The sequence below is a fragment of the Phasianus colchicus genome, chromosome 10, assembly GCF_987193195.1.
Source record: "Phasianus colchicus chromosome 10, bPhaCol1.hap1.1, whole genome shotgun sequence".
NCBI lineage: Eukaryota > Metazoa > Chordata > Aves > Galliformes > Phasianidae > Phasianus > Phasianus colchicus.
Genome location: NC_143445.1, coordinates 16,595,514 through 16,622,917, shown reverse-complemented (window position 1 = coordinate 16,622,917; position 27,404 = coordinate 16,595,514). Strand labels below are relative to the sequence as shown.

Genomic DNA, 27,404 nt, shown 5'->3' with positions numbered 1-27,404 from the left:
AAGAAAGAAGAGATGTTTAGGGCGAAAGGAGTGAGGCAGCAGCGACACACGGGCAAGCAGCACAGGGTGCTGGGATGGATGCGGATTAATGGGGTTAGAGAGGATGGCAGGAGGGAGTTACCATCAGGAGGGAATAACCATCAGCAATACATGAGTCTGGTGGCAGGATGGGCTGGTGGTACGCAGCAGGCCTGCCAGGACCGTCCACCCCACTTAAGGAGGGATTAGAATCAAGGTTTAGTTCCATTTATTTTTTTTCCCTTTTTTTTTTCTCTTTTAGTTATCAAGACAAAAAAAAAAAAAAAAAAAAAAAAAATCCCAAAAAACAAGGGGTGAAGCCAAGGCTGGTCCTAGGAGACAAACGATGGGGATGGAGGGGGAAAGGAAGGGCAGCAGACAGACAGAGGACGGGCGCTTCACATTACATCCACAAAGAACTCACTGGGGTTGCCCATGGCCATTCGGAAGGACTGTCTACTGGCTGTCAGTTCGGGGGGCACAGAGGCCAGGTCACGGCCCGGTGGCGCCCCAGGGGGCCCCATGGCTGACGGCGGTGGAGGCATCAGCAACATGGGGGGGCTGAAGAGAGGGGGGAGGCCGGGTGGCCCGTACGACTGCTGGCTGTGGTGGCTGCGGATGCTGTGAGCCAGAGAGTGCTGGCTACGCTGGCTGTGTTGGCTGGCAGGCACCGAGCGCTCGCTGGCCGCACGCTCACGCCGCATGCTGCTCCTCGTGGTGTGGTCTGACTCGCTCCCGCTGCCGCCGGACTTGGACTCCCCAGTCTTCTCTCTCTCCTTCCTCCTCTCGCTGCCACTGCGATTGGAACCACTGCTCCGGCTCCCTGCAAAGTACACATGGCGACATTAGGAATCAGCGGGGACAAGCCAGGAAGAAACGATGCTCCTCTATCCAAGAGAGGACTTGAGCATACTGCAGCACTGCCATCTGTCTGCACAGTCCATGCTCTCAGTCTCTCAATGCTGAGTCACATAACCCTTCTGGAATGCACCAAAATTAAGGCTTTTACACTTGCTTCCCCCAAACATAAGGTGTTGCCTAAAGGAGCAGCCTTCTCCTGCTGCATCTGCCCACACAGGCACGTTTTGATATTTTCCACTCACCTTCACTGTGCTGGCTGCCTGCACTGCCCCCTCCGTAGCTGTAGCTTGGGTCAGGGAAGCCGGGATGGGGGTTGTATGGGTGAGGCGGTGGATACTGATATGGGAAAGCCATGGGCCAGGGTGCAGCTCCAGGGTGTGGGAGTGGAGCCAAAGTGTCCTGATCTGAAGCACCGCTGGAGCCATCATGATCGTGAAGGGACAGATTAGCCATGTCTGCAAGAAAGCAGAGAAGAGGGACTAAGCCAAATGGAAAGACAGCCACATTGATGCTGAAGCTCTATGTCCACCCTCACAGGGATAACGATGGGGCATGCAAGGAGATTAAAGGACTTGGCACTCTCCCTGCCATGAAATACAAGCATTTACGCTTCCTGGCTGGCATCCGTTAGGGCAAAACAGAATTGTCACATCAGAAAGGACCACATCACAGCTATCTTTTACCTCACCAATTAACTCTCCCTAGCCCCCTCATTTAAGCAGAACTCAGCTGCCTGAGCACCAGCCCTTTCCAACCCAGGGCCTTGAAACAGTAGGAAAAGACTAAGATTATGCAGGTGAAATGATCACAGAACATGTGACACTGTCAATGTTGCTTCCAACTTCACAAACTGGGCTATTCTTCATCCCACCCTACCAGAGTCTGCAGAACAAGGAGCTCAGTCTGGTGGTAATAACTAGGTGTGCCCTCATGGTGTTAGCAGAATCATAGAAATCATAGAATCACAAGGTTGGAAACAACCTGCAAGATCATCTAGTCCAACTGCCCTGCCATCACCACTGCCATCACGAGCACTAAACCATATCTTGCAGCTCCTCGTCCAGATGCCTAATGAACACTGCCAGGAATGGCGACTCCACCACCTCCCTGGGCAGGTCATTCTAGGGAGGCCAGAAACCTCCCGTGGAGCAGAAGGGCAAAAGCTCGCTTGATCTTGATTTTCATAGCTCTGCAGGACTTTGTCTCCCTTCATCTTTTCCCTCCCACCAGGCCAAAAGTCAAGTGTCATACTTCCACAGAGGTCCCCGAAGATGTAATAGCACTGTTCAGAGAAGGTGATCTTGTTCACGGTGTGTCGGATGTAGCCAGCCTTCAGCAGATTGCTGGCGTATTTGCGGGATTCACGGCGGTCCGTAAAGCCCTCCACATGGTGATACAGCCAGTCCACCACATCCGAACCTGCCACCAAATGTCAGAGTTAAATACGAGCAAGAGAAAGACAGTGGCCCTTGAAGCAGTGGGCCACAAAGTTGGTTAAAAGCATAAAAAAGGGACTTCACAGCCAACGGTTCCCCCTGACAATGGCTTTGTTAAGTCTGTTTACACTGAAGAGATGCTCCCTTCATTAATGTTTTCTTGGGAGACAGACCAACCACCCCCCATCTCCCTGCCTCTGTTGGAAGCAGCACAGTCTCTTACCAATGAAGGCATTGGGGATGGTGATCTTCAGCCACATGCGATCACGCACCTCCAAGCCTGACTCTGGTGAAGCCATGGCTTTGACAATGGTGGCCATGTCACTGTGGATGGACAGGTGAAAGTCATCGAGGCCTGTGACAAAGGGAAGGGAAGGGAAGCAGAGATGAGAAAAGACAGAAAAGACAAGTGCCAAATGGAAGAATCACACACATGGGAGGAATGGGCCAGGGAACAATACATCGTAGACAGCCCTGCGGTGCATGCTGACATAACCCCCTTCCAGCCTTCACATGTTATCCTTCACAAATCAGTCATTTCTTAACGTGCAATAAAGTCTCCTTCCTTCCAGCCAGTCCCAAGCAGCTAAAATCAGCTAAGATCCCAAGCAACTGCCAACAGAGCCCAGCATGGGAATTCACTGCTACTCATAAACTTAAACTTCTAGCTTTATGGCCCAGTTGAGTTCTTTAGACCCTTGCTTCAGGGCTCTGCAGACTAGAATTACCCCAAATCTTGAGAAAGCAACAAAAACAGCCCTGTATTCTGCACGACCCTCCCACACTACAAGACTCTGTCCTGCCCTATCTGCCCTGTGGGAGGGCCTTGCTCCAGTGACAAGCTCAATCCCTCAGACGTCACACTGCCAGGTGGTAGCCCCCAACTGCTCCCTGAGCCTTTTCTGTGCATTTGTCACAGCTCCTGGATTGCATCCATGATCTTCTACTCTCCTAAAGTAGAAGACTGAAAAATGTGGTTTAAATTCACCCAGCCAGATCTCCCATCGATCCAAGCATCTCCCTGTTGAGAGCCATCTCCCACCCACTTCCTTGGCAGAGCAGACCTTGCCCAGCCCAGCTGCCCCCAAGCAGATGTATTGCTCCCCTTAGAGCACAGTGAAGGTGTGGAAGCCGTGCAGCGGGAGGAGCACGGAGGCACAAGGACTTACGTTCGGTCTCTGGGATGGAGCTGGTGATGGAGGAGCTGGTGGAAGTGATTGTGCTCATGGATGGACTCATACCGTACGCTGGGTAGGTGCCAGTCATCGCTGCCGTGTGAGACACCCAGGCTGCTGGGTCAATGGGCCGGATAGGCTCACCTGCAGTGAAGAAGTCAGTTAGCAACTATAAGAAATTATCTCCTTATCCATTCAACCTCATGGGAGGGACAGGGACTCAGCACAGCCCATTCTATCCCCAGTATCTGCCGGGACTCACCCGGATCGGAGCATGGAGAGTCTGGCCCAGCCCAGATCCGCTGGGGAGCAACTGGGAGAGAAAGAAGAGAGGGAGGGTCAGCAGGAGAGGTGCAGAGGGAGAGATCCCCCTATGGCTCAGGGAGGGGTTTCTCTTTCCTCTGGCGCTCCAAGCAAGTGACCTCCCTGACCCAGTGAAACGCGTCCCCAGCGTGATGTGGGAATGAGGGCTGGGCCTATGGGCATTTTGGACTGGGAAATGCATAGCAGCCTCCCTACAGGAGAGCTGAAACCCCATCAAAACCCAATTCAGTGCCATATGGAGCCACACACACACACACAGGAGGAACAAGACAACAACCAAGCAAGTGCTTAAGGCAGGGCTCTCACATGAGCTGGGCACCAGCGTTAAGGGTGAGTCAGCTATCCACTTACTCCTGGGTAACGAGAAGCAGCCCCGGGGGCTGGGGTCCCAGCACTTGGCCACCGTCAGGGTGATGGGCCTGCAGCAAAAAAAGGCAAAAGTTAGAACAAGAGCCTGGTGGCACAAATCTCTGTGTGATCCATAGCATTTGCTGTATGCTGGCTGACAGAGAGAAACTGCCAGCTCGGTGCCCTAGCTCCCCCCTCCTTCTCCCTCCACTTTGGCTATCGATTTCCGTAACAGCATGGACAGAACAACGTGGTTGCAGTAATCCTACTGCTAGCCAGCCACAGCAAAAAGATGACACAGTATATTCAGAAAAAGGGACATACACCCCAATTCACCCCCACCATGATGGCTCCAATTCCTGCTTTGGGCGTGAAAACCCAGGAAGCAAAGCAATACCCAAATCTTAAGTTCTGAGTTCCTGCAGATCTGCTGGCAGACGTGGCTGGAAAACGTGATTCACACACCCCAAGCAAACACTGTGCGTCCACTCATGGATGTAAGGAGCAACCTGAGTACCTACCCCGGCTTGTGCACAATTTCCCTCAGCACCCGCACAGCATCATCATTGCTCATGTTCTCAAAGTTGATGTCGTTCACCTGCAAACAACACAAAGGGGTGAATCTCAGAGATGTGACCAGAGGCTGAGCTTGTCACTCTGCTCAGCAGTGACTCAGCTTTCCTCTTCCAAGAGCAGCTTCCTGAGTTTAGCTTGCTTAAGTGCAGAGGGAGGCTTCTGGGTCTTTTCTTACTACTATTCTAGTCTCAAAGATAGAGATACGTGGGTGTGAAGTACCTGCAAGAGCATGTCTCCTGGCTCAATCCTGCCATCAGCTGCCACAGCACCACCCTTCATGATGGAGCCAATGTAAATGCCTCCATCACCACGCTCATTGCTCTGTCCCACAATGGAAATGCCCAGAAAGTTATATTTCTCTGCAAAGATGGAAAAAGAAAGAAGTAAAACACCATGAAGTAGCAGGCATGAGCAGTCCTAACTTTGGACAAACCATGTGCTAATAGTCACTTCTACCCTTCTCCTAAAATCCTGGAATGCAGAAAAACCCCTGAGATACCCAAATGCTCCAAGACGTGCTGTTTTCCTAAGGAATCCATCCCCTCACACTCATGAGTGTTCTCTTTGCCCCCTCCCCAGTTCCCTCTCCACCACCCATCCTGTGCTGGAAAGACTGCAAGCTCCAGGCACACCTCCTACTCACCCATGTTTAGTGTGACAGTGATGATGTTCAGGGACATGGTAGAGTCTGTGATGCTGCTGAAGGATGATGACTGCAACATAAAGAGAATACGAGATGTCACCCGGTGCCTTAGTACCATTCCCAGACCCAACTCCATTCACCTGTACTCCTTTCATCCCCCCCATGGCACCACAATCACAACCCACAAATCCAGCCTCATGCTGATAGCTTTGTAGAGCCAGAGTGCATCAGCAACAGCCTTTATGACCACTCCACTGCCAGGAGAAGGTCTGTGGTCCCATCTCTTTGTGCTATACTGGCTCCACTGAAGGGTTTACAGCACTGTATGAAATCTCACCGCTTGGATTCAACCTGCTCAAGGCAGTGCCCACATCAAATGCAGCTGAATCCCTGATCAGCCCCAAAGAACTAAGTGGAGAGATCCACTAGGCAGCCCACTTTGCCCTGCACTGCCTTCCCCAGGACACCCAGCCCCTTGGTACCCGCTCAATGCGTGGAGCCTTCTGTTTCCGCCTGCGTCGCTTGTGCCTCCTCATTAGACGGGAAGCACTGCTTTGCTCTGTCGAACTGCTAAACCTAGAGGCAAAAGTATGAGTCAGCTCTTCTGTTGCTGGGATGATGGCACTGGCAGCAAGAGTGACAGAAAAGGGTACGTGAAATAGAAGATTGCAGGAGAAGAGCATGTATTGTGGGAGAAGACAATAGCACAGGGATTTGCTGGGTGAGTCAAGACAGCAGCAGGTCTGTGAAAGAACACTGGCACCCAGGATTACTATGCCCTGCAATGGCATCTCAGTGCTGAGAGGTGATGGGAAGCCTGTGTTCTGCTAGAACCTAATTTCTCGTACCTGCTGGTGGAGTCATCTTCATCTGAATCGAAGAAGCTGGTGGTCTCCAGCTCACTGCTCATGAGCGTGGAGGAGCTTTCGTACCCGCCCAGGTCTCGGCGCCGCTCTCCCTTCACTGTCCCGTTCACTCTGGGTGCTATGAAACAACAAGACTCAGCATGCTTAAGACAGGAACAAGGAAGCAGGGCTCATGGCAATATTCTCAAAATTAATCCTCCTCAAAATCCCATCTAGTACAGGCCAGCTTTGAGCCCACACAAGGATCAGGTTCATTCTCTGTGGGACACCTCTTCCACTACACTAGAAAATGGGGAAAAAGCTGATGGGCCACTAAGAACAAGGCTACTAAAACCGCATAAGACTGTTGCAGCTGGTTCTTTGGTAGACTATGCTGGTAGACTATGGACCAGCACAGAGTGACAAGGCTACAGCATGGTCTGCTTTTCAACTCAAGAGTGAGGTACTGCTGTCCCTCTCTTGCTCCTGGAGCACTTCCTACAGGAGATGTCTCTCTTACTCAAAAGATTTTATCATCAAGCCCTGATACAACACGGCTATTGCTTCAGACCACTGAACAGCCCTTCTGTGCTGAGAAGGTCCTAAATAACAGGCAGAGCCACCCCATATATGCAGCTGGTGCCCCCAGCTATGCCCAGCAAAGCTCTTGCCATATTGTTAGCACTCACCATGCTCGGGTCCATCTTTTCGGCGAGGTCGTTCCCTTTGTGACGACACCACTGAGTCTGTCTCTGTCTCATTGTCCAAGTTTTCCCGACTCCCCCCAGTATTAGGGCTGCAACGAAATAAAGGGACAAATAGGTCCACAAATGGCCCAAGAAGGCTCTCTCTACCACTCAGTATGAGCCCGTACTCATCAGCTTCTCCCTTCTCAGAGGGATGGGAGCAGAGATAGTGAAGAGCAATCACAGCACATCTAGGAGTACAGGGCAAGGGACTGTGGGAGAATGTCAGCTCTTTGCCAACTTCCCTGCACTACTTTCAGCCTGCCTTTGCTTATTCAATAACACACCCCCATTTTGAACCTGCTCCCAGTCCCACCATCCTTCCCTATGGCTGGCTGTGATTCTTGCCCATTTGGATAGGAGCGTCCCAACCTTGCTCTTCCCACCTTGACTTACAGCAAAGGCACAACAGGTCCCTCAGAAACCAGGCCAGGTGTCCAGATAACTTACTGGAAAGAGGGGGGCCTGGAGTCTCCGATTCCTCCCGTGCGTTCCATGGAGGGTGGCAGCTCTGTTTGGTTATCGGCACAGACTGACCCAGCATCTGAATGGGAGCCCTCTGCAGATACCAGCTGGAGGGATGAGAGACAGAAGATGAAATGGCTGGGGGAGCAGGAGAACACTTGCAAGAGCAGCCAAACAAGTTGGCTAAAAGCCTGTCTGGCCCAGGATCTCATCTCTGATAGCAGACAACAGTAGATGCCCAGGAACGGGTATGGAACAGGCCAAGCATGTAGCAACATTCCCCTCAACACCCTCTCAGACAGTGGCTATTTGTGTCTCAGGAATTCCTGATCCAGCAGGGTAGCCTGAATGGCCAGCAATCCTGCTTAGAGATTGACATCACCTCCACGCTCACACTGCACAGTTTTTAAGCTCAGGTAACTTTAACACATGTGGCAAGGAGTAGATTCCCCTTAGTTATTCATACATCAGAAGAAGGCAGCTACCAGTCACTCCTTCCCTCTGTTTTAACCAGCCTCTACAGCTTGGCCTTCAGGCTGTGGGACCCAGCAGGAGTTTCACATCCCCCATCAATGGGAGGTGGGGGTAACAGAGCTCAGGGATGAGGCGTCAAAATTTCTGCACTTTCCCTAGCTCAAAACCCAGGAACTATTTATACTAGCTATGCTTTGAGGCAGTCCAAGCAGTAGCTGTGCCTCTGGATCTAAGATATCACCGAATTCAGGGCGCAGGGAATGAGATGGAGCTTCTCCTGGGGAATGATATCACCAATGGGTGAGAAATCAAATGAAATCAGTGAGCCCAGCTGAGCTCAAAGGAAAGTGGTTTCCTCAAAATCATTCCCAATCCAGTTGCCCTCTCCCCACCCCTGAGCTGCACTGTGCTGGGTTAATTCCAACTGGGCAGTAAAGCAACAAATAGCCTTTTCCTTACAAGATACATTCTGGGACCTTCAAAGCAGAGATGAGAGAGGATCCAGGGAATGAGTTCCTGGGGAAAGGCTAAAGTTGCCAGCAAGGGAAGATCAATTTCTACCTTTAAGAGCTTTCCAACACCTCTTCTTTCTTGTATTTGTGTGCACCATGCTGTTCCCTGCATAGCAGAGGCAAGCAGTGGGGTGATTCTCTACCAGCACTGGGGGGGGGGGTGCAGGAGGGCCCTGCATTCTGATCTGCTCCTGTCTGGGTCAGGATAGAAGGATCACCAAATGGGCTGGAAAGGAACTGACAGCTGCTACCTGAACTGTAACACTCAGTGCAAATCATCCCTCTGAGGACTGGGGATGTCATGACAAAGACCCCACAGCACATCATCAGGGTAGGGAGAGAACAGTCTGCTTCCAGGGAGGCACTGGGAACAAAGAAAAGGATGCCAAGACAGAGCACCCCGAGAAATCCTCAGTCAAGGGAGCAGACATGGCAGAGAACACCCTGGGGTGCCAGAAGCTGCCGAGCCCGTCCTACAGGCCCCGGGACAAGCCCAACAGCTCCTGCCCTCACAAGTGTCTAACCAGCTCTTCTCTCACACCCAGCTCAGCCCTCCCTGCCTCCAGCATGCCCCAGCCACACGCCCAGAGCCCAGCTCCGCTCCTGGCCCCTTCTTATCTTCCCAGGACACATCCCACGGCCAGAGGGTTGCATCCCTGCCCCTTCTGCCACCACCTGGAAGCACATGGGAGAAGAGATGCTTCAAGTGGTCAACACTGCCTAGGGAAAACTGACAGTGTTCTGTGCTTGAAGGCCTCAAGTCAAGACCAGGCAAATAAATGCAGACAGAAGGAGCCAGCTGCAGGCAGCTGTCAAACAGCACTGAGGGGAGGGGGTGTTTGGGAGCAGGGGGAACGCTGCTTCCTTACTCCTGAAGCTGGGATTTCCTGCAGGGAAGGTACTGAAAACTACCCTACACTTTTCCTGCCTCCTTCGCTGTCAGGAAATATTCACTCAGATCCCAACCCCCATCTTTTCTTCATGCTAAAATTAGTACCAAGTTCCTAAAATAGCCTCATTCCAGCCTGTCTGGCACAAGCAGTGAAGCAAATGCTCTCCCAGTCCCAAACCACTCACAGATAGTGAGACTCAATAAGGAGAGAAAACGGCTTCATCAGATGTGCACAGAGGTCTCCAAGATCACTGTTACCCTCTGTGCAGGAATGCTGGTGGAGGTGCTGACCCCGGGCACCGTGCCTACGAACAGCCAACATATCAGAGGCTGCAGCAGCACAGCATTCTGGCAGGATGAGAGCTCATGCTAACGCTCCATGGGCAGCTGAGACCCATCAGTCCCTTGAGAGCCACTGCAAGGAAAGCCAGCGGCTGCACAGAGATATGAAGCAGAACAAAAAGCACAACGGGTTAAAAAAAAAACAAACATAAGCAATGGAAAGGGCTCAGAGCCTCTGGGATACCCTGGCAGGACATGTGAAAACAAAAGGCTGCTGGAAATGGAGGAGTGGGGAGATGTCTGGGGCTTGGGCAGCCACTAGAGGGAGGGCAGCACAGCCTAGCTGCCTGTGTGGGAGCCTGAGCCCCCTGTCCTGCTGCTTGCAGGCAGCTCAGCACTCCTTGGTGCCACCACTCTGCCTCACTGGTTGATGAAAGTATAAGAATTTAAGTCTTATCCAGTCTGATTTGCAAGAGCCTGGATATCTTCCACTGTTTATAGACTATTTGTTAGCACCTGTGTCTTGGTTCTATTTCTGGGGTAGATTCACACAACCTGATCAGCACAAACTGCAGCTCAGCAGAGGGGAAAAAGGGATGATGACCTGTGGATACCAAATACCCTCTTCCCCCCTGCAAACAGAGGGTCCCCTGTGGGGCACAGGCAGGCATGCGGACAGGGGGCAGAGCATGTGCATGGCACGGCACGAGAAGCTTGTTCTGCAGCTGCCCAGGCAGTACCTTTAGTCTTCAGGGCAGCCCAATCCAGTCGGCTTCACCAGCACTAGAGTCACTTAAGCCCTTTGTCACCGGAGCAGGACTTTCCTTGGAAAGCTGACCCTGCCATAGGGGCACATGGGTTACAGGCTGGGACCACCACCTCTGCCAAGCAGCCCTTACAGCCAGCTCTTGGCAGAGGTATCCCACATCTTGCCTGGCAAAGGAGACCCAGCACCACACAGCGCAGCCTCCAGCAAAGAGTCTGGAGCATGGTAATCCAGTTCATCAGCTTCATTAGTTAGCACTTTGACAGTACAGAGCAGTCCCCGTGCTTTAGCTGGTGCTATGCAATCAAATGGTGGCTTTCAGAGAGAGAAGGCAGCAGCAAGATAACGAAGGGACATGCTTACCCACGACACAACCCGGCCATTGAAACAGGGAAGCCTGGCATTGTCATCCGAGATTTCCTCTTTCACCACCCTGTGAAGGAGAGCAGACTGTTAAAATGGGACCCAGAACCTCAGGGAAAAGGCAACCTTCCTTGTGGAGAGCGTGCACCCACACGCAGCCCAGGCTTTGGGAGGGGGCAGAGAGGGGCTGTGTGACCCCCCCTGTGTCACTGTCACCACGGCCAGGCTGGAGGGGAGAAAACCAGGGCAGAACAGACTCCCTTTGGGTGCATCCAGCTGTCTTACTCTGGATTCAGTTAAAAAAAAAAAGTAAAATAAAACAAACTAACCAAAAAACCCCAGATACATATTTCCGCTTACTTCTCAAGAAATGCATAATTTAAACCTCTTTTAAAAAGATCTGAAATCATCACAGCCCATGCCAGAATCATCTAACAGATGAAAGGGAAATACATGAAACACGCTGCCTCCCAAATGTTACTGTTGCTTTTTAATTACATACATAATATTTCAACATGGCATCAAGCTTTGTAGCTGTGCCGCGATGTCATCTTCCTGCATTACACAAGCAGCTGCACCGCTATCACTGATTTCTTTTCCCCCCAACAGTACAAACATCCTTTTTCTTCTGCGTTAAGTATCTCCGGGCACCTGAAGACTTTTTCTCCAGTCCAAACCAACTTGTAGTGTTAGTTAAACACAGCAAATCTACCTTTGATAGATACACTGAGGTGTAGACGTTCCCGCTCATTGCAGGGGAGTTGGACTAGATAGCCTTTAAATGTCCTTTCTAACTCAAATGATTCTATGATTTAACGGCAAAACAGTCTTCAACAAGCTCATTTCCCTCTATGCTCAGTGACAATGAGGATACAAGTGTGGGATGGCCCCCTGGGCACGCAGACCAACCCTTCCTAGCCCAGGCGAGCTGCCTCTCCCTGCTCCTGGTGCGCACGCACCCGGCCTGGCCACGCTCACATCCATTCATGCTGTCGCCAGTAGCCTGGAGCCCATCCAATTCCTAGAGAGAGCTCCAGGCAGAGCCAACTTCCAGTGCTGCACGCCGCATGCTCGGGGACACAGAGTCTGGTCTGTGGCTGCAGGGACGGGGTGATATATTTGCAGGGTCAAGGTGACCAACCGCTGGGCGCAAACGAACTGTTCCTCTTTCAGCAGGGCAGAACAAGCAGCCTCTGTCTGAGCTCTCAGCGCTTCGTCACCTCGCTCCAGTCCCAGACACCCTGGGGTCAGCACTCCCTGCCCACCTCCACAGAGCACCCCTCTCCCAGTCCCATTCCTTATTGCCTCTCCTACCAGAGCAGGGTGAATTATATACTTAGACTCTGCAGAGCAAAAGCTGACGGCGGAAGGCTGGGCAACGGGATCTCCCTGCAGCTCTGCTCCTGTCTGTCAGTCTTCACAACCAACCACCAACCCCAGCTATTGGGATGCAGTACTCCAAAGCCCTGAGCTGCACAGCTGTACTTCTGCCTGCGTTCTGAGCACCACAGCAGGCCAAGCAGCCTCTGGGGGAGCTGTGTGCGGTGCCACGTCTCTCCTTGGCGGCCATGCGGGGAAACCTCCCCACGGATGGGCCCTGAACTGCAGGGCCTTTTGGGAATCCCCAAAGGGCAAACCCGGGTGGAGTTCCAGTTCTTTCATTTAGCAGCCTGGGGAAAACATCTGCTCCACGCTGATGGCGGAGGGCTTGTTTTATTTTTACCATCAGGACAGCCCAATTTGGGATTTTCCAAGGTTTGCAGCCCTGCTGGGGATGTGTGCAACACGGCAGGGAGTGAGGGATGGCGAAAGCTCCCTGCTGGAGAGCTGCAGCCCAGGCGAGCCCGTGTCTGACCTCCCCTGGGCGACAAAAGCTTCGCTCCACACCAACGTGCTGTGGACAAGCCACGCACTGGGCGCCCGGCCCAGCGTTCCCAAGTGCTCATCTGCATTGAATTTTCCAACAAAGAGACCTGCAGGAGGGAGGGAGGGAAAGAAGGAGGGACAGAAGGAGGCAGGGTGACGGGAGGCAGGCGGAGTGGGCGGATGATTCAGCCTCCATCCCCAGCGACACGGGGGCGGCTGTGCGGGGCCAGGCCGAGGGGGAGGAGGGGACGAGGCTCTGGTTGCTGCAGGAGTTGGGCTCGGGTTTTGCAGAGGAGAGTGGAGCCTGCCAAGGCTGACACAAGCAGCACATCTGCTCCCATGCAGCTGGGGGAAGGGTGGAAAGGGAGGGGAGAAAGCCCAGCTACGGCCCTCACCCCATCCCCACGCTCTGTATAAAGCCAGCAGATCGTCTCTCTGCTGGCTGGGAAGGTGCCATGCTCCCAGCTTCCCTCCTGCTCTGCTGGCAGCCGGCAATGAGGACGCAGGGACGGGCGGGCAGACGCTGCCTTCTCTGGGGAGTCCCAGAGCAGCTCAGGAAATTAGAGGGTATTTTATACCACGCAGTCATGTCCTAGGAATGAAGGGAAGGTGGGGAAAGAGCGAGAGTGTGCACAGGAGAGGAGGAGGCAGTAAAAGCCGTCTCGCAGAGCGCTGCGCTAGAAGCCATGCTGAGGTTACCAGCACACAGCTGCTGAGCTCCATCCAGCCTTCCACCTCCCTCTCTCCCCTCCCTTCGGTGGCCTCCAGCCCAGCCCAGGCTGCGGATACAAGGCAGTTTCTAGCTGCAGCCAGCGCAGGTCTCTCCTGAGCAGGGCCCGCCAACCACAGCGGGTCTGACGGAGAGCTAAGATGGAGCAGCACCAGCTGACTGCCTGGGGAGGGAAGGAAGCCCGGAGGCACAAACCAAGGCACGGCCAGGAGGGTTTGAGCCTCAGCCTTGGATGCTCAGCAGGCTCAGCAGCAGTCACTGCTCCTCTCGAGCAGCTCTGTCCCCCAGTTTGCCTACCTAAGGGCAGGATGCTCAGATAACAGCAATCACAGGACCCAGCAGTGATCAGAAAAGCTGCATTTCGGTCAGCACCAAGAAGAGAAGTGAGAGAATGGAGCCCCTCACCGTGTCAGACAGCTCGATGGTGAGGATGAAAAGGAGTTTTGTCACTAGGGAGGTGCAGGCATTGAGAATACAATTAAGTGTTGACAACTGCACGTTAAAAAGAAGATGTTAAACCAGTAGAGCAGATGAAAAAAGATCTGTTCCTTTGTTTAGTTCAATTATTGAAAGCCCTTCACAGAACAGTGACATTTCTTCCAAGATCATGAAGACAAGAAATTAAATGTTGACATTTACCTCATCTTATAACTCCCCACAAATGCAGTCTAGGCAGATTGCACCTCTGACCTTACCAGCCCCCATCTCCTGCAGAACCACAGGAAAAAAAATTAAGTCAGGAGACGTTCCTATCTAAGCTTCAGGCATTTGCACACCAAAAAATGTGATCTCATTTTCAACTCCTGTAGTACACACACGCCTTAGGGCAGGGATGTCTTGTCTCCAAACGATTGTATAGATTAATGATGCTGAACAGCACAAGGAAACACCTTCATGTGTTAGCATCCAAATGCAAGCATTGCTGAGCTCTGGAGCAAAATCCTCCTCCCTTCTCCAGGATCAAGCACTGGGGCCATGAGGATGAGCTCTGCAGTCTTACTGCCAGAAGAGAAAATTGGACAGGGCAATTCTCCAAGCAAGTTGAAATGTCGGATGGGAACTCTTCGCCTGTTAGGTCGAGCCCAGACAGAGCACATGTGCTTCCTGCAGGGATACAATCCCCTCCAGGGCTGCAGGTCCTACCCAGGAATACACAAGTGGAGCAGTGAGACCTTGGGCTTCACAGCAAGCAGCGTGCATCAAACAGGATTAGAGGATTGGAGGCGTCTGTCTCCAGAAGCTGGGGAATTCTTTGGGTCTTCCTCACTGTATTTTTATCTCTCATGCAGGGGAGGAAGAGAAGTGGGATACAAACCGTGCAGTACACTGGGGTGAGAAGGTCTTTCTCTGTAAACAAAGACCATCGTTCCCCATTTCAAACCCCCAGACACGGTATCTTCCACTGTGCCTCTATGTCATAGTAGCAGAGGGTAAAAAGGGAGTGCAGACCGGTGGGTGTTTGAGCTCCATCAGACCCCCTCCCAGGGAGCTGCTGTTTTCTTCCTGTCACTTAACAGCCCCTGTCCCTTGTGCCAGGGCAAATCCCCTCACAGCACTGTCTGAACGTGGGCTCCTATTCAAAAACACAACACATGGCTCTGCATGGAGCAGGAGAAGCCATCTCTGCTCTCCTTGTAAACCCAGGGCAGTTTACAAGGATTCCTCAGAGAGCACATCACCACATTTCAAGCTACTGCCTGCACTCAGGAGCAGGGACACGGTGCCTAAGAGCAAAAACACGAGAACAACTTCTTCCATTTTCAGCCTGACACCTCTCCAGCCTCCCTCAGCCACACTCCCAAAGCATCCATGTTTGCCGTGCTATCCCCTTGATAGTCTGAGCAGTCCCTGCCCCAGTGACATCTGAAATGGCAACTGTTTTCCCCAAGAACTCCTACCAGTCACTCCACTGGACATACACCAGGAGATGCTTGGCTCCAGCAGGACTTGCACTCACTCACCAGATGGGAGATGACAGGCTTAGTGCTCACCTAGCCCAAAGACTGGAAAAGGAATGGCATTTGGGAACAAGCTGCCTGACCTTGCAGGCCTGCCCTGGAGCACTCCTTATCAAAGCAAAGTTAAAGCCTTGGATTTCAAAGCGAGCCAACAAGCCCTTCCTGCTCTGCAGTGCCCATCTGGCTGCAACAAGGCTGACAGGACAGCCTTCACTGACCTGGGGGAAGCTGTGTGGGGCTGCAGGACGCACCTCCACTAATTCATCCTGCCCAGCGAGCTCTCAATCCCAGAAGGACGCTGGGAGCCACCATCAAAGGAAGCATTCTGCAGGGCCCTGAAGGTTGGGTGACACTCTCAGCCCTTTGAATTGGAAATCAGGACAAACGGACCTGCCTGCAGAAGCCCAGCCAGACTCTTCCCTCTGATTTCAGCTCCTCAAGAACTCCAAGAGCTGTCTGCACAGTCCAGCACGAGGGTCACCTACACCCCTTGCTTTGCTCTCAAATGTTGGGTGGGCTGTTGCTCACCTTCCTTGCAGAGAACAGGAGCCCCAGGCTGGGTGCTGGGGCAGGGAATGGGACAGGGGAAACTCAGCCCGCACCGCAAGGAAGGTGGGCCTGGGCCTTCCTTCCTATCCTGGCCCTCGGCGGAGGGACGCCAAGTCAGTCCTGCTTTTTCTTAACAGCAGGCAAAGCTCCTGCCAAAAAAGTGCTGCCGCTGTGGAATGTGCTGGGCTAGCAGTACAGCTCATTCCTGGAAAAGCATCAACTCAGTGGGAGAGCAAGGAGAGGAGAAGAGGGGAAAAAAGGGAAGAGGGGGAGGGTGGGAAACAAAGTCTGAACACCCAGACCACCACACCTGGAAGGCTGGGAGCTGCCCCATGACAATCCACTTGCCAGCACTCCTGGTCCCAGGTCTCACACAGCAGCCCTGCCCAGCACCTGCCTCTGCTCCTGGAGCACCTTTCTGCTGGCCAGAGTTGGGCTGGGAAGGCACAGACCTCAGCAGACCTCCGTGGGGAAGAGCGAGGTTCATTTCTCCTGTTGCGCTAACAATTTTTTGTATTTAATAACGCACTTCCCCTAGGAGGTGACAAATCAGCCTCTATTCACATCCCTCCCCACACTTACCCTCTCCTGGCACAAATAGCTTTGGGATGTCCCAAAGAGACCTCCCCAACTTCCCACCTGGTGGCGAGAAGGCACGAGAAGGAGAATGGATAATGACTGCTCCTACTCTCCCTACCCATCTGGGCTACAAGCAGCAACAGCTCTGCTGACTGGGTCTACCATATGAACAACCCCTATAAAAACAACAGTGAGTTAAAGCTCCAAACTTGATGTCCTACCACAAAGCTTTTGCCAAAGACAATGAGAAGGATTCATGCAAAGAGCCTTTCAAAGCTGTGGCAGCTGCACAGTAGCAAAGACAGAATGTTGCCGCTGATCACAGGCTATTGCAGCACCATGAAGAAAGGGCAAGTGGTGATACTACATCCCCATGGTCATGAAATGCTGAAGGAAGGAGAGAGTGTGAAGGAACCTAAATGGTCAGAACCACTTCTGACCATCACTAGGTCAGGGACACGCATCCTTTTCTTTCACCTCCAGAACTTGAATAACTTTGGCAAAACATAAAATATTCACTCTCAGGAAGTCATCAGCAAGCCAGAAAGAACTTGGAGGAAAGCAAAACATAAAAATCACACTTTGAAGGCTCAGCCTACTGGTAGACAACACCATTTCAAGGCAGAGGAAGGCTGGCTGCTTCACCTGACCTGCCTTTGATAGAAGGAATGGTACAAGTATTCCCTGTACAACCAGACAGCAACTGGAGAGTATTTAAGCAGCCTTCCACACATATCACTTCTTTTAGCTAATACCAACCATCTTCCCCTGAAAATACAGGGATGAGCAACACACCGAGCAGAGCAATCTCCTACCAAGCTCCATTTCCCCAGCCAGCCAAGCTCGTCCTGCAGTCAGCACCCAGCAAACAGGCACATTCTGTTCAACTGCTGGAAGGAAAAGATGAGATGCTCCCGTCCCAAACTAACCAAGCGTGTGCTGGCACACAATCCTCAGCTCAAGATCCAGAAATCGGGTGACAGCTAGTTGTAAAGCAGGAGCCAATCAATTACTGTAAATTGAAAGGAATCTGATTAGCCAAGAAGCAGGGAAAATGCGTGCTGTCTCCACCCTGCTGCTGGTTTATTCTCCGCAGTGGAAATTCCCACTTCTCTTTCTAGTCTTTATGAAAGCCCAGAGGACTCCTCTTAACATTGGATGGATGTTCTGCTGGATAAAGTTCTCTCCAGGCAGCCAGGAGATGACTGTTTGCCAAGGACTCCTCCAAAGGAGCTGCAGAGCATTCCTGGCACAGGATGCAGGGACAATCTGGAAGGAAGGCGTTCCTGCGAGCAGCACAGCTTGTGCCATTCAGCTGCCTGTCTAAGTGATGACTGGCATTAGTCAGTAGTCAGAGCAAGGTGTCATGGACAGAAGTCAGCCTGGAGCCTGCTGGGACTTGCCTCCCCACCAAGCAGCCTCTTCAACAGGAGGAAAAGTTTCCCTGCAATTTAGAAGCAACGTACCCCACCTCCGAGGGAAAAAACCCAGCTCAGAGCTGCTTTTCTCTGACTGCACATTCCCGAGCCTGACCTGACCCTGCTGCACACCGCTGCAAACCTTCCCACCTGCCACCCCAACAGCTGCACTGCAGGCTGGAGAGTGGCCAGCGGCCTCCAGGAGTCACTGCCACACGTGATGCAAAATGCTGCTCTTGCAGAGAATCTCAGAGCCAAGGCTGCCAGCAACTAGGTCCTGCAAGGACGGAGAAGCGTAGCACAATCTGTTTGCAGTTACAAATATCCTGTGAGCTCAGTAGCAGCCATTCACTGGTCACTGTACACAGTGTCATTACTGCAAATAGGGCCATTTCCTGGGTTAGTGGATCTGCTGATAAATCAAGTTACAAGACCTTGGTTTTGAGCTTACTAATTTCTGTGATATCGATATCAGATTTCCACAAAACACTTCTCCTTCACTCACATGTGAAGTCACACAAGCACTCTGTGTCAGCCAACAGGGAGCTCGCATGGCCTGCAGGTGACACCAGCAGTCCCCACCTCCAGACAACACACCTACACACAGCTCCCTGCACCAGAGCACAGGCACCGACTGCACCAAAGGCAATGCTGAAAGAAGAGACCAAAAGATTTGGAAGCAATCCCAGGCTGGCAATACCAGCCCATCCAAGAAGACCACTGCAGCAGGACCCCAGACTCACGCATGGGGAACATGCAATGGTTCTGAGCCAGCCTGGCACACGGGACTCAGCGTGCAGCCCCATATGGATACTACATACCTGTGCAGTACGTACCTGAGCTGCCCCAAGGAAACCCAGCCAGAGCGTACCTTAGGCTGAAGCAGGTGCTGCCTCCTGAACTTCCTCTGTCCCTTCCAGGATCCCTGGGCAGGGAATAACTGGATTTATGTAACCTAAAGAGTTTCATGTCATTCCACAGCTCACTCTGGAAGGAAAATTATCTCACACGAGCCCCTTCAGGTGCATTTACCAGCTCCCTAAGACAACAGGGAGGCCTGCCACAGGGCCGTGCAGCTCCTCAGAGCCACAGGAGTCATTAAGAACACATTCAAATGACCCAATGCAGTGCAGCGGCAAAGCTTCCTGCACAGGTTCCCAGCACAGCACAGCCCCAGCCAGGCCCATGGGCAAGTCTGTATGAATGGCACAAAAATACTGGCTGGGCTGGGCAAGACTGAATGAACTGGGACAACTTGTTAGCTGCATGCAAACAGCAGGATGGAGTTTGCATTTCCATCACAGCTTCTGGAAAAAAAAAAAAAAAAAAAGCTTCAATGTAAGAAGCTGCTGCACCCCGAGGCCAATACAGCAACCAACCATCAGTACAGCAGCCTTCACCCTGCCCATCCTGCCACCAGGAAATGAGGAGCACCCCAGCCTCCTTTAGCCAAACCCTGAGCTCCAAGGCTATCACAGAAACAGCTGCCAACCACCAGAGGGTCCACGCAGCACACCAGGTCCTCTCCAGACACTGAGGGCAGGTCACAAAACAGAGAAAAGCCTTTCAGCACAGCAGCTGGTGCCAGTCCTTCAGAAGCAAACCTCTGCTTCTCTCACAGCTCCTGACCTCAGCCAGGACTGGGCTCCCACTGCAGTGATTTGGTCACTGCTTGCTGCATCTTCTTGTCCTCCAGTTCTATTGAGAGAGCCATGTGCAGACAAGCCAGGAGATAACCAACAGAATACTCAGTAGGGCAGGGTACCAACCACTGCTTCTGCTGCCTTCAGTAGTCAGCCTGGGGAAACAATGCCTCTGGCACATCTTCAGTAAACAACCAATACAGCAATGACAGCCCAATCCCGCCCTGTGATACAGGACTACACAACAGGAAGGTCAGCATCAGGCATCTCTGTCTGCCAAACCCTCCAGAGAATTTCGACCATTGCCAGATGGGCTCAATGTTATTGCTACCAAAAAAAAAAACAAACAAAAAACAGTGATGGAAACAAGTGATACCGAGAGCTTCAGATCAGAGGCTCTGGGAGATATTAGCACGGCAGCTGAATGAGATTTCTAGTGCAGCTCTTTGCAGACAGCAATACTGCACAAAAGCTCACATGCACTCCTAGGGGATACAGACAAAGTTAAGGCTCACTCTGCTGTGTAACAGCTGGGGACAAACAGTGACACAGCCACGTGGTGCCACATCCCCTCCTGGAAAACCACTGGGGTCACAGGGCAGGCTCCAAACAACAAACAAGGGATGGCTGGAGGAGGAAATCCATAGGAAACACCAGAGAAACACAGCCCTCACTGCTGCCTCATCAGCTGTGCGGTGTGATGCAAAACTGTGTGACAACATGAAGGCGATTTCCTGCAGGCACAGCTCTCCGTGGGCTTTTACACAAATAACCCAAACCACAACACTGTTGTATCTACTTGGATGCAGCCAAGGGTGGAGGAGCAGCAGTTCATTATAGCAGAGACCCTCAGAATCCAATTTTTTCTGTCAATATTCAGTTCTCTTTTCCCCGTGCATCCCCAAATGGGCCAAGAACAAAATTAAGAAACATTTCAATCAAAAACATATCTGAAAACAATACCTCTCCAAGCAAAATGCTTGTTCAACATGACACCATATTTTGGTAGAAATGCATTCAATTAAAAAAAAAAAAAAAAATCCTGACCAGCTCTGCCTGCAAATAAGTTCAATAGCTGCTGTAAAGCTTCATTGTTTGCGTAGTACAGACAAAGCCTTAGGGAAATTGGTCCGCAGCCCAATTTGGCTAACTTGGCTTTCAGAACACCACCCCTGGGCAGAGAAACCAGGCTGTGACTGCCATCCAACGTGGCCTTCACGAGCACAGCTCCAACCACAACAGACGGAGCTGGGCACCTCCACCTCCAGAGCCCAGCTGGGTCTGAGCAGGGACAGAAAGAACAGATCATAGAATCACTGAATGGCAGAATGGTTGGGCTGGAAGGGGCCTTAGAGCCCACCCATCCCCACCCCCTGCTATGGGCTGGTTGCCCCCAGGAGCTCAGGATGCCCATCCAACCTGGCCTGGGGCACTGCCAGGGATGGGGCACCCACAGCTCTGGGCAGCCTGTGCCTCACCACCCTCTGAGTAATTTTTTCCTAGTGTCTCACCTAAATCTCCCTTCTTTTCAGACCGTATGAATCTGTGCAGACCATGCAAACAGTCCATCCTCCTCATCCTTGTAAGTTCCGCTTACCAGCCCAGGAGACAGAAGCATGGGTTGCATTAACATGCACACAAATGGCCCCAAACCATCTCCAGAAGAGCCTTGCTTATGGGGTCAGGCACCTCCTATGAGCAGGCAGGGAACCATGTTCCTCTGGAGCAGAGAAGAGGAGAAGTGCTGTGGCTGCTCATATGCCTTAGTGCTGCTCTACAGCAGCTTCACTGGTCTGATCTCCAGGCAACAGATCCAGATCCAGGAGAACATAGGTGTTTTGATGCAGTTTTAAGTCCTTCAAAGGGCTCAGGTTCAAATTGCTGTCCCACCACGCACAGAACTGAGGACTGGCCAGGTGCTGAGATGCAACAGCCACAGCGCAGTGGGGCAGTGCTGCTGCTGACAGAAGCACTGAGCACACAGAAGAGTCACACACAGTTCTGGAGGAGCTTCAGCTCACTTACAATCTCAGCACAGACTTCTTGCCAACCCCTCCCTGCGTGATACCCACACTGACATGGAATCACCATGGGAGCATGGGACAGGCAAAGGTCTTCTGCAGACAGTAAAGTTTCCAATTCAAAAAACAAAGCAAAAATGAAGCAACTCCCCCAGGCTTGCACTACAAAGACCTGGCAGGAAGGCAGGGGCACCGTGCCAGCAGGCTTCGGGACTGACACAGCTTATTAAGCTCAGGATCCCTTCCCCAGCTCCGAACACTTCTAGCCAGAAGGACAGTCACTCCTGGCATCGATCTCAAAAAAAGATCCTGCAATAAAAATAAATCACTCAGCCTTTCAGTGAGCGTCAGTGCGTTTCCCCATGCACATGTGCAGGGGGTGAGGTCGCCAAATACCAACGGCATCTGACCCCTGTGCTGGGAATTCCAGCAGCGCCCGCTTTGTTCTGCCTCCAGAACGCTGCCCTAATCACTGCTTCGTACCCGGCTTCGCAGGGCAGGTGATAATTAAGCAGGTCTGGATTAGATACCGGGCTAGAGATTAGTTCAATACCAATTTCCACTTGACAGCTGAGACCTCAGAATCACGGCAGCTCTGAAGCTCAAATTGCAATTGAATCCTGCAGAGAAGAGGGAGAAGGCAGCAGCAGAGCAGCACCGCCCCACACTGCGCCCCAAAGCTCCAGGTCCTGCCAGCAACACATGGCTGAGATCCCCATGCAAGAGGAGTGGCCCTTCAGCTCACCCTGACCAGGCAGAGAAAAGCAAAGCCATCACAAAGGACGCTTTGCCCAAGCGCTTCCTCCACACAGTGGAGAAAGTCAGGCTTTCAGACACTCTGACATTTATGGACAAGGAGACAGAATTTGAAGCCACATACTGAGAACTTACCTGGATGCATAAATCACACTCCTTTAACTGAAACTGCTTTGAAAAGTTTAACTCCAGCATGCCCCTATGGGAACCCCTTTATTGACAGCACTGAGTAGCATCAGTTACAGAAAAAAAACAATGGAATATCACCATTCAATCAGCATAAGAATATCTTCAGCTGTAGCAGCCAACACTCTGAGATCCATACAAACAATCTTGTGCTCACAGAACTCTCAGTGTCAGCCACACAAGCACTGCAAGAACATCTGCAGCACGGATCAGGAACAAAGAAATCGAACAGCTTCTTCAGACGTTCCTGAAAGGCTGTGGGTGGAGAAGACAGAGCTCACCAGTGGGCAGAGCATGGCACTGCCCTCTCTCCTGCTGACCAGCACACAGATCTTACGTGGAAAGCACAGGATGAAAAGACTTAAGCCAGAGAGACAAAACCTTCCTTGTCTGAGCAGGGCAAAGGACACTCTCATATTTCACAGCAAAGCACATGCACACAAAGTAGCTCAGGTCCAAGAAGAATACACCACATCTACACGCTGCTGAGCTTCCACCATCGGTGCTCAGCTCTTCCTGCTGTCTCCAGTTCTTGGATTAGCAAAACATGAAGTCAGCATGGGTACAAGTGTCCACACCTGAAATCAGTGCTCCGCGCTCAGGCTGTGTTCTCTGTGCTGAGGCAAAGAAGCACTGCAGCCTTCCTACTGCTCTCCCCTCAATCAGATGAATTCTTGTTTCTCCTCCTTCCCACCTGGGCATGGCACCATTCTTAATTTGGGGCTGAGCACTGACCAGGATGAGCCCCTGGCACAGCCACACAGCCACCCTAGAACCCTCGGTTCCCATTTCCAAGGAGATGTAAACACTGAAGCTGCTCCATCACTGCCCTGATTCTCAGGGCAAACAAATATTAACAAGATAAACAAAAGAATGAAAAATCCCACACACCAAGACTGCAGCTGAAACGCTGCCCTGGGGATGGGCAAGCTGCAGGGAACACTGGGCTGGAGATGCACAGCCTCCAAAGAGAAGGAAGAGGGAGAAACCTATTCACCAGAGGTGAGAGGAAACATTGGATTAAGCCTTGCAAGGTCCATTCCAACGAAGCAGCCACGCTGTGATTCTATGAAAGGGGTTGAGGGATGAACGCACAGCCCTGCAATGCCTTTCTTTGGCACACAGCTGCTGAGCACAGCCAGCATTCATCTCTTACTGGTTTTCACTAATGGCTCCAATATTTACAGGCTTATATGGAGCAGCTGACGTTCCTCCTGCCCTTCCGTCCTGCCTGTCCCTGCAGACCAACTGATTGCTTTCTCCCGGACACCGATTAGCAGGGATCCCAAAACATTTCCAATGCTGCCTGGAGCTCCGCAGCATCTTGGACACAATGCTGCAGCTGAACTGCTCCAACCCTTCCCTGGCTTCCTTCGGATCTCTGGAAAGGAGGAAAGACCCAAACAGCTCTACCCTGATGGGGCAGCCCCGGTGTCACCAGGAGAGGCTTCTGCCCTCCATTCCATGCAGTGCTTCAGCACAATGGGGCAGGACCTTACCCAAATCCCAATGGACCTCTTCCAGCTGCAGAACCTTCCCTTCCCAATGTCACTTCTTCCCAGAGGAGCTAGCTGAAATCATCCTCATCTCCCACATTCCTGTGCATCTGACCTCACCGGGTCTTCCCAAGCCGTTCTTCCTTCTCCCTCCTCGTACCCTCTGTGCTTTATCTTCAACTTTCATTAATGCACCATCTGCCTCCTCTCACAGAGCCTTAAAGACACAGAGGAGGATGAAAAGGCACAAGGCAGAACGTTGCACCAGACCCCTCTTCCCAATTCAAGACACTGCTATTTATTACTAAAATTTGTTTATAGTTGTGCAGACGCTCTCCCACCCACATGGCAGTATTTCATTCAAGACAAGTTTGAATTCACTTCAAGAACATTTCAAAGGATCCCAAAGCATTTGTTTACAAACAGCGTGCGCTGAGAATGGAGAATTCACTTCTCCCACCACTGAGACACGGTCCCCTCAGAGCCGAGGAGAGGCAGCTGTTCTGTAGCACCCAACAGCTGAGGGACAGGAAACCATCGGCCAACAACTGATAGCACAGGGGAGATTTATGGAAAATGAGGGCTGAGGACTTCTATTTGGCTGGAGGGAAGGGGGAAGCTGTTGAGGGCTGCAGCTCTCTGCTGGGCCTGGAAGAATGCAGGGAGGTGAAGCGTCCCAGACTGCGGTCATAGGAGTGACTCCAACTTCCAAGCCTCATCTGAAAGCTGGCACCTCCCGAGCTAGCGGGAACCTGGGCACCGGGATGGCTTGGCTGCAGAGAGGAGAGCACCCCCTGCTGAGGCAGCCACATGGCTTTCCATCCAAGCCCCAAACAGGCCCAGCCCTGTGTAACTTACGGCAGGAGCCAAAATCGCAGCCCAGGGAGGCATTTTGGCACGGCACGAAGACACTGGGAAGGCTATAAAACTGAAAGCTCTCTGCAGTCCTAGCCTCCATCCGCAAGACCTACTGTAAACACTCAGTCTTCAGAGGAGGAAAAAATGCAAAGGGAAGGAGATCACGCAACTCTTTCAAACAGCAAAGCGCTAGGAATGGTGACGGGTCACGTGCTGTGGAGGCCAAAAGAAGCTGTGAAGGGAAGGGAGCTCCACAACAAAGCCAGAGGAGAGCCAGAGGTGGGAAGAACCCAGGCAAAACAAAGGGTGTCACCAAGAATTGAGGACCAAACAAAGGGTCTCACTGAAATCTGACCTCATGGGGCTCCCCAGGACAGTCAGTGACCTCAGGGAGATACGAGGCAGCAGCTCCAGAGCAGATCAGTCAACACAACTGTCCACGGTAGGAGCAGGACTGACTGCCTCGCACCCAAACAACCACACGTGATGGAAAAAGCAAAGAAGAAACCACAAAAACACAGGTGCTGGAGGAGAGCTGGCCCAACAGGGGACGAAACACAAGGCAGGGCTGCTCCCTGCTTCCACACAGACCCTGGACTCTGCGTGTCCACTGGAGTCACCACAGAGTGGGGATGGAGCAGGGGGCATCTCGACTGCTTTGCCCAGAGCTGGGCAGCACAGGGAGAGCTCTCAATCCCCCTGCGAGAAAGCAGGAGACGGCCGGTCCCCTTCCCCATCCCAGAGCCGGGGAGGGGAGAAGGGACTGCCAAAATGGACGGTGCTCCCCAAAATGGATGGGAGGAGAGCCACGCCGTCCCGGGCAGGGGCCGCGCAGAGAGCAGTGCCCTCGCACCCTCCCCGGGTGCACACAAAGGAAGGCGCCCGGCCTTCGGGGAAAGGAACGGCGACGTTCGGGGGCCACCACCACCGCTGTCGGCGCCCCGCGCGGGGCCGCGGCGGCCAGCCGGGAACCGCCGAGGCCGGGGGGCTGCGGGGTACCGCCGCCACGCGCCGCGAGCGGGGACGCGCACGGCGGGGACCCCGGCGCCCCGTCCCGCCGCCCCCCCCGTCCCGCCCCAACGCTGCGGGGCGCGGCGGAGCCCGCCGAGCCCCGGCCCCGCGGAGGGCCCGGCCCGGGGCCGCGCTCACCCGAAGTCGTCGTCCATGGACTTGAAGTAGAACTTGTAGTTGGGGCGGTTGAGGAGGCCCTTGAAGTCGCCGAGGGTGACGCGCTCGGCCGGGATCGGCAGCTTCACCAGGTACGGCGTCTCCTGCTCGTCCAGGTGGTAGATGATCTTCGTCTCGGCCGCCGCCATGGCGCCCCTGCCCGGCCGCCGGGCCCGCCGCTCCTCCGCCCCCCGGCCCGGCCCGAGACCCCCGGCCGCCTCCCGGCCGCCTCCCGCCGCGGTCTCGCTCGGCCCGGCCCGGCCCGGCCCCCTCCCGCTTCGGCCCGGCCCGCCCGCGGCCTGCCCGCGCCGCTCCCCCCTCGCCCCTTGTTCTGCGGGTCCCAGCGCCGCCCGGACGCACCGCGCACGCTCCGATCCCGCGGCCCCGCCCCCCGCCCGCCGCCCCGGCCCCACCGGAACCGGAACCGGCGCCCCACGGGGCCGCGCTGCGGGCCGGGACCCCGCGAAGCCCCGGCTGCCTCCCGGCGCGGCCCCGTCCCGCGGCGCCCGGCGGAGGATCGGCGCTCCGCGCGCACCCCAGGCGCGGCCTCCCACCACCCCCCTTCGGCTTTGTTCCCCCTTGCCCGCACGGCGGTGTTTCGCGCACCCCTGCCTGCACCTTGCAGGACCGATTCTGCTCTTCGTGATGCTGCAGCTCCAGGCCTTTTGGAACTGCACGTTCCCCGTATCTCTGCTGTCCCCACAGCGTACGGCAGCTGTGCTGATCCCCTCTGCGCCTCACAGCCTCCCTGACGGCCATGCACAGGTCACAGCATCAGCCCTATTCTCCACTGTGCCTCTAAGCAGCATTTTCTCGTTCTAAGATGTGTGCTATGGTTAGCTGAAACACCAGGAGAAACACGTATCCATCAGACAAGATAGTGCTCTGGCCCTAATGCTTACGCAGCTCAAAGAAACACAGCAACTCTGCAGTCAAGGCTGGTCTCAAAGGCAGTTCCAGCCTTCCAACCAAACACAAAAGCTTTGACAGAAAGCAATAGAAACCATCAAGCTGCCCCCTTGATTAAGCAAAGCAATTAATGCTTCTGTAAAAAAGTATGCACTCACCTGCCCATAGGGATGCTGAATTATGCCAGAACTCCACGCTGGAGAACCTCGAGTCCTTTTTGTTGTTCTATTCTTGGCACCTCCAATGCAACCCACTACACTCCACTATCAGGAGGGCACGGCACAGTACATAACCAATATTCACACTAGTTCTCATCATAGCAAAGAAAAAGCAGATTTCAGAGGATTTCCGTAAGCCCGCACAAAATTAAACCTCATTCATGAATGAACCTAAGTTCATCAGTTGTGACAAACTGTTCTCTACTTTCAAATAACGAGGTCACGAGCAATCATTGAGCATTTATACCAATTCAGAATGCTGACATCTCACCTGCTTAACATGTGCTTGAAATCTGTTGAGCAAAAAGTAGCTGTGTGTTACCT

At 53.0% G+C, this 27,404-nt stretch overlaps 1 protein-coding gene across 2 annotated transcripts; it reads right to left on the bottom strand.

The window, feature by feature from the left end:
* Positions 1–230: 230 nt before the first annotated feature.
* Positions 231–26,156, bottom strand: DVL3 (dishevelled segment polarity protein 3). Of its 2 annotated transcripts, XM_031603526.2 has the most exons (16): positions 25,936–26,156; positions 10,727–10,796; positions 7,423–7,544; positions 6,916–7,022; positions 6,230–6,365; positions 5,864–5,957; positions 5,382–5,451; positions 4,958–5,097; positions 4,684–4,760; positions 4,166–4,233; positions 3,753–3,803; positions 3,485–3,634; positions 2,539–2,670; positions 2,131–2,298; positions 1,122–1,334; positions 231–841 (listed from the first exon to the last, which is right to left on the bottom strand). In XM_031603526.2, the coding sequence occupies exons 1-16, from the start codon at positions 26,100–26,102 to the stop codon at positions 417–419; spliced, it is 2,190 nt and encodes a 729-aa protein (XP_031459386.1). In that variant the 5' UTR covers positions 26,103–26,156; the 3' UTR covers positions 231–416. The 2 variants fall into 2 exon arrangements, with proteins under 2 accessions (XP_031459386.1, XP_031459387.1); XM_031603527.2 differs by lacking the exon at positions 3,753–3,803 and having other exon boundaries at positions 25,936–26,155.
* Positions 26,157–27,404: the final 1,248 nt, after the last annotated feature.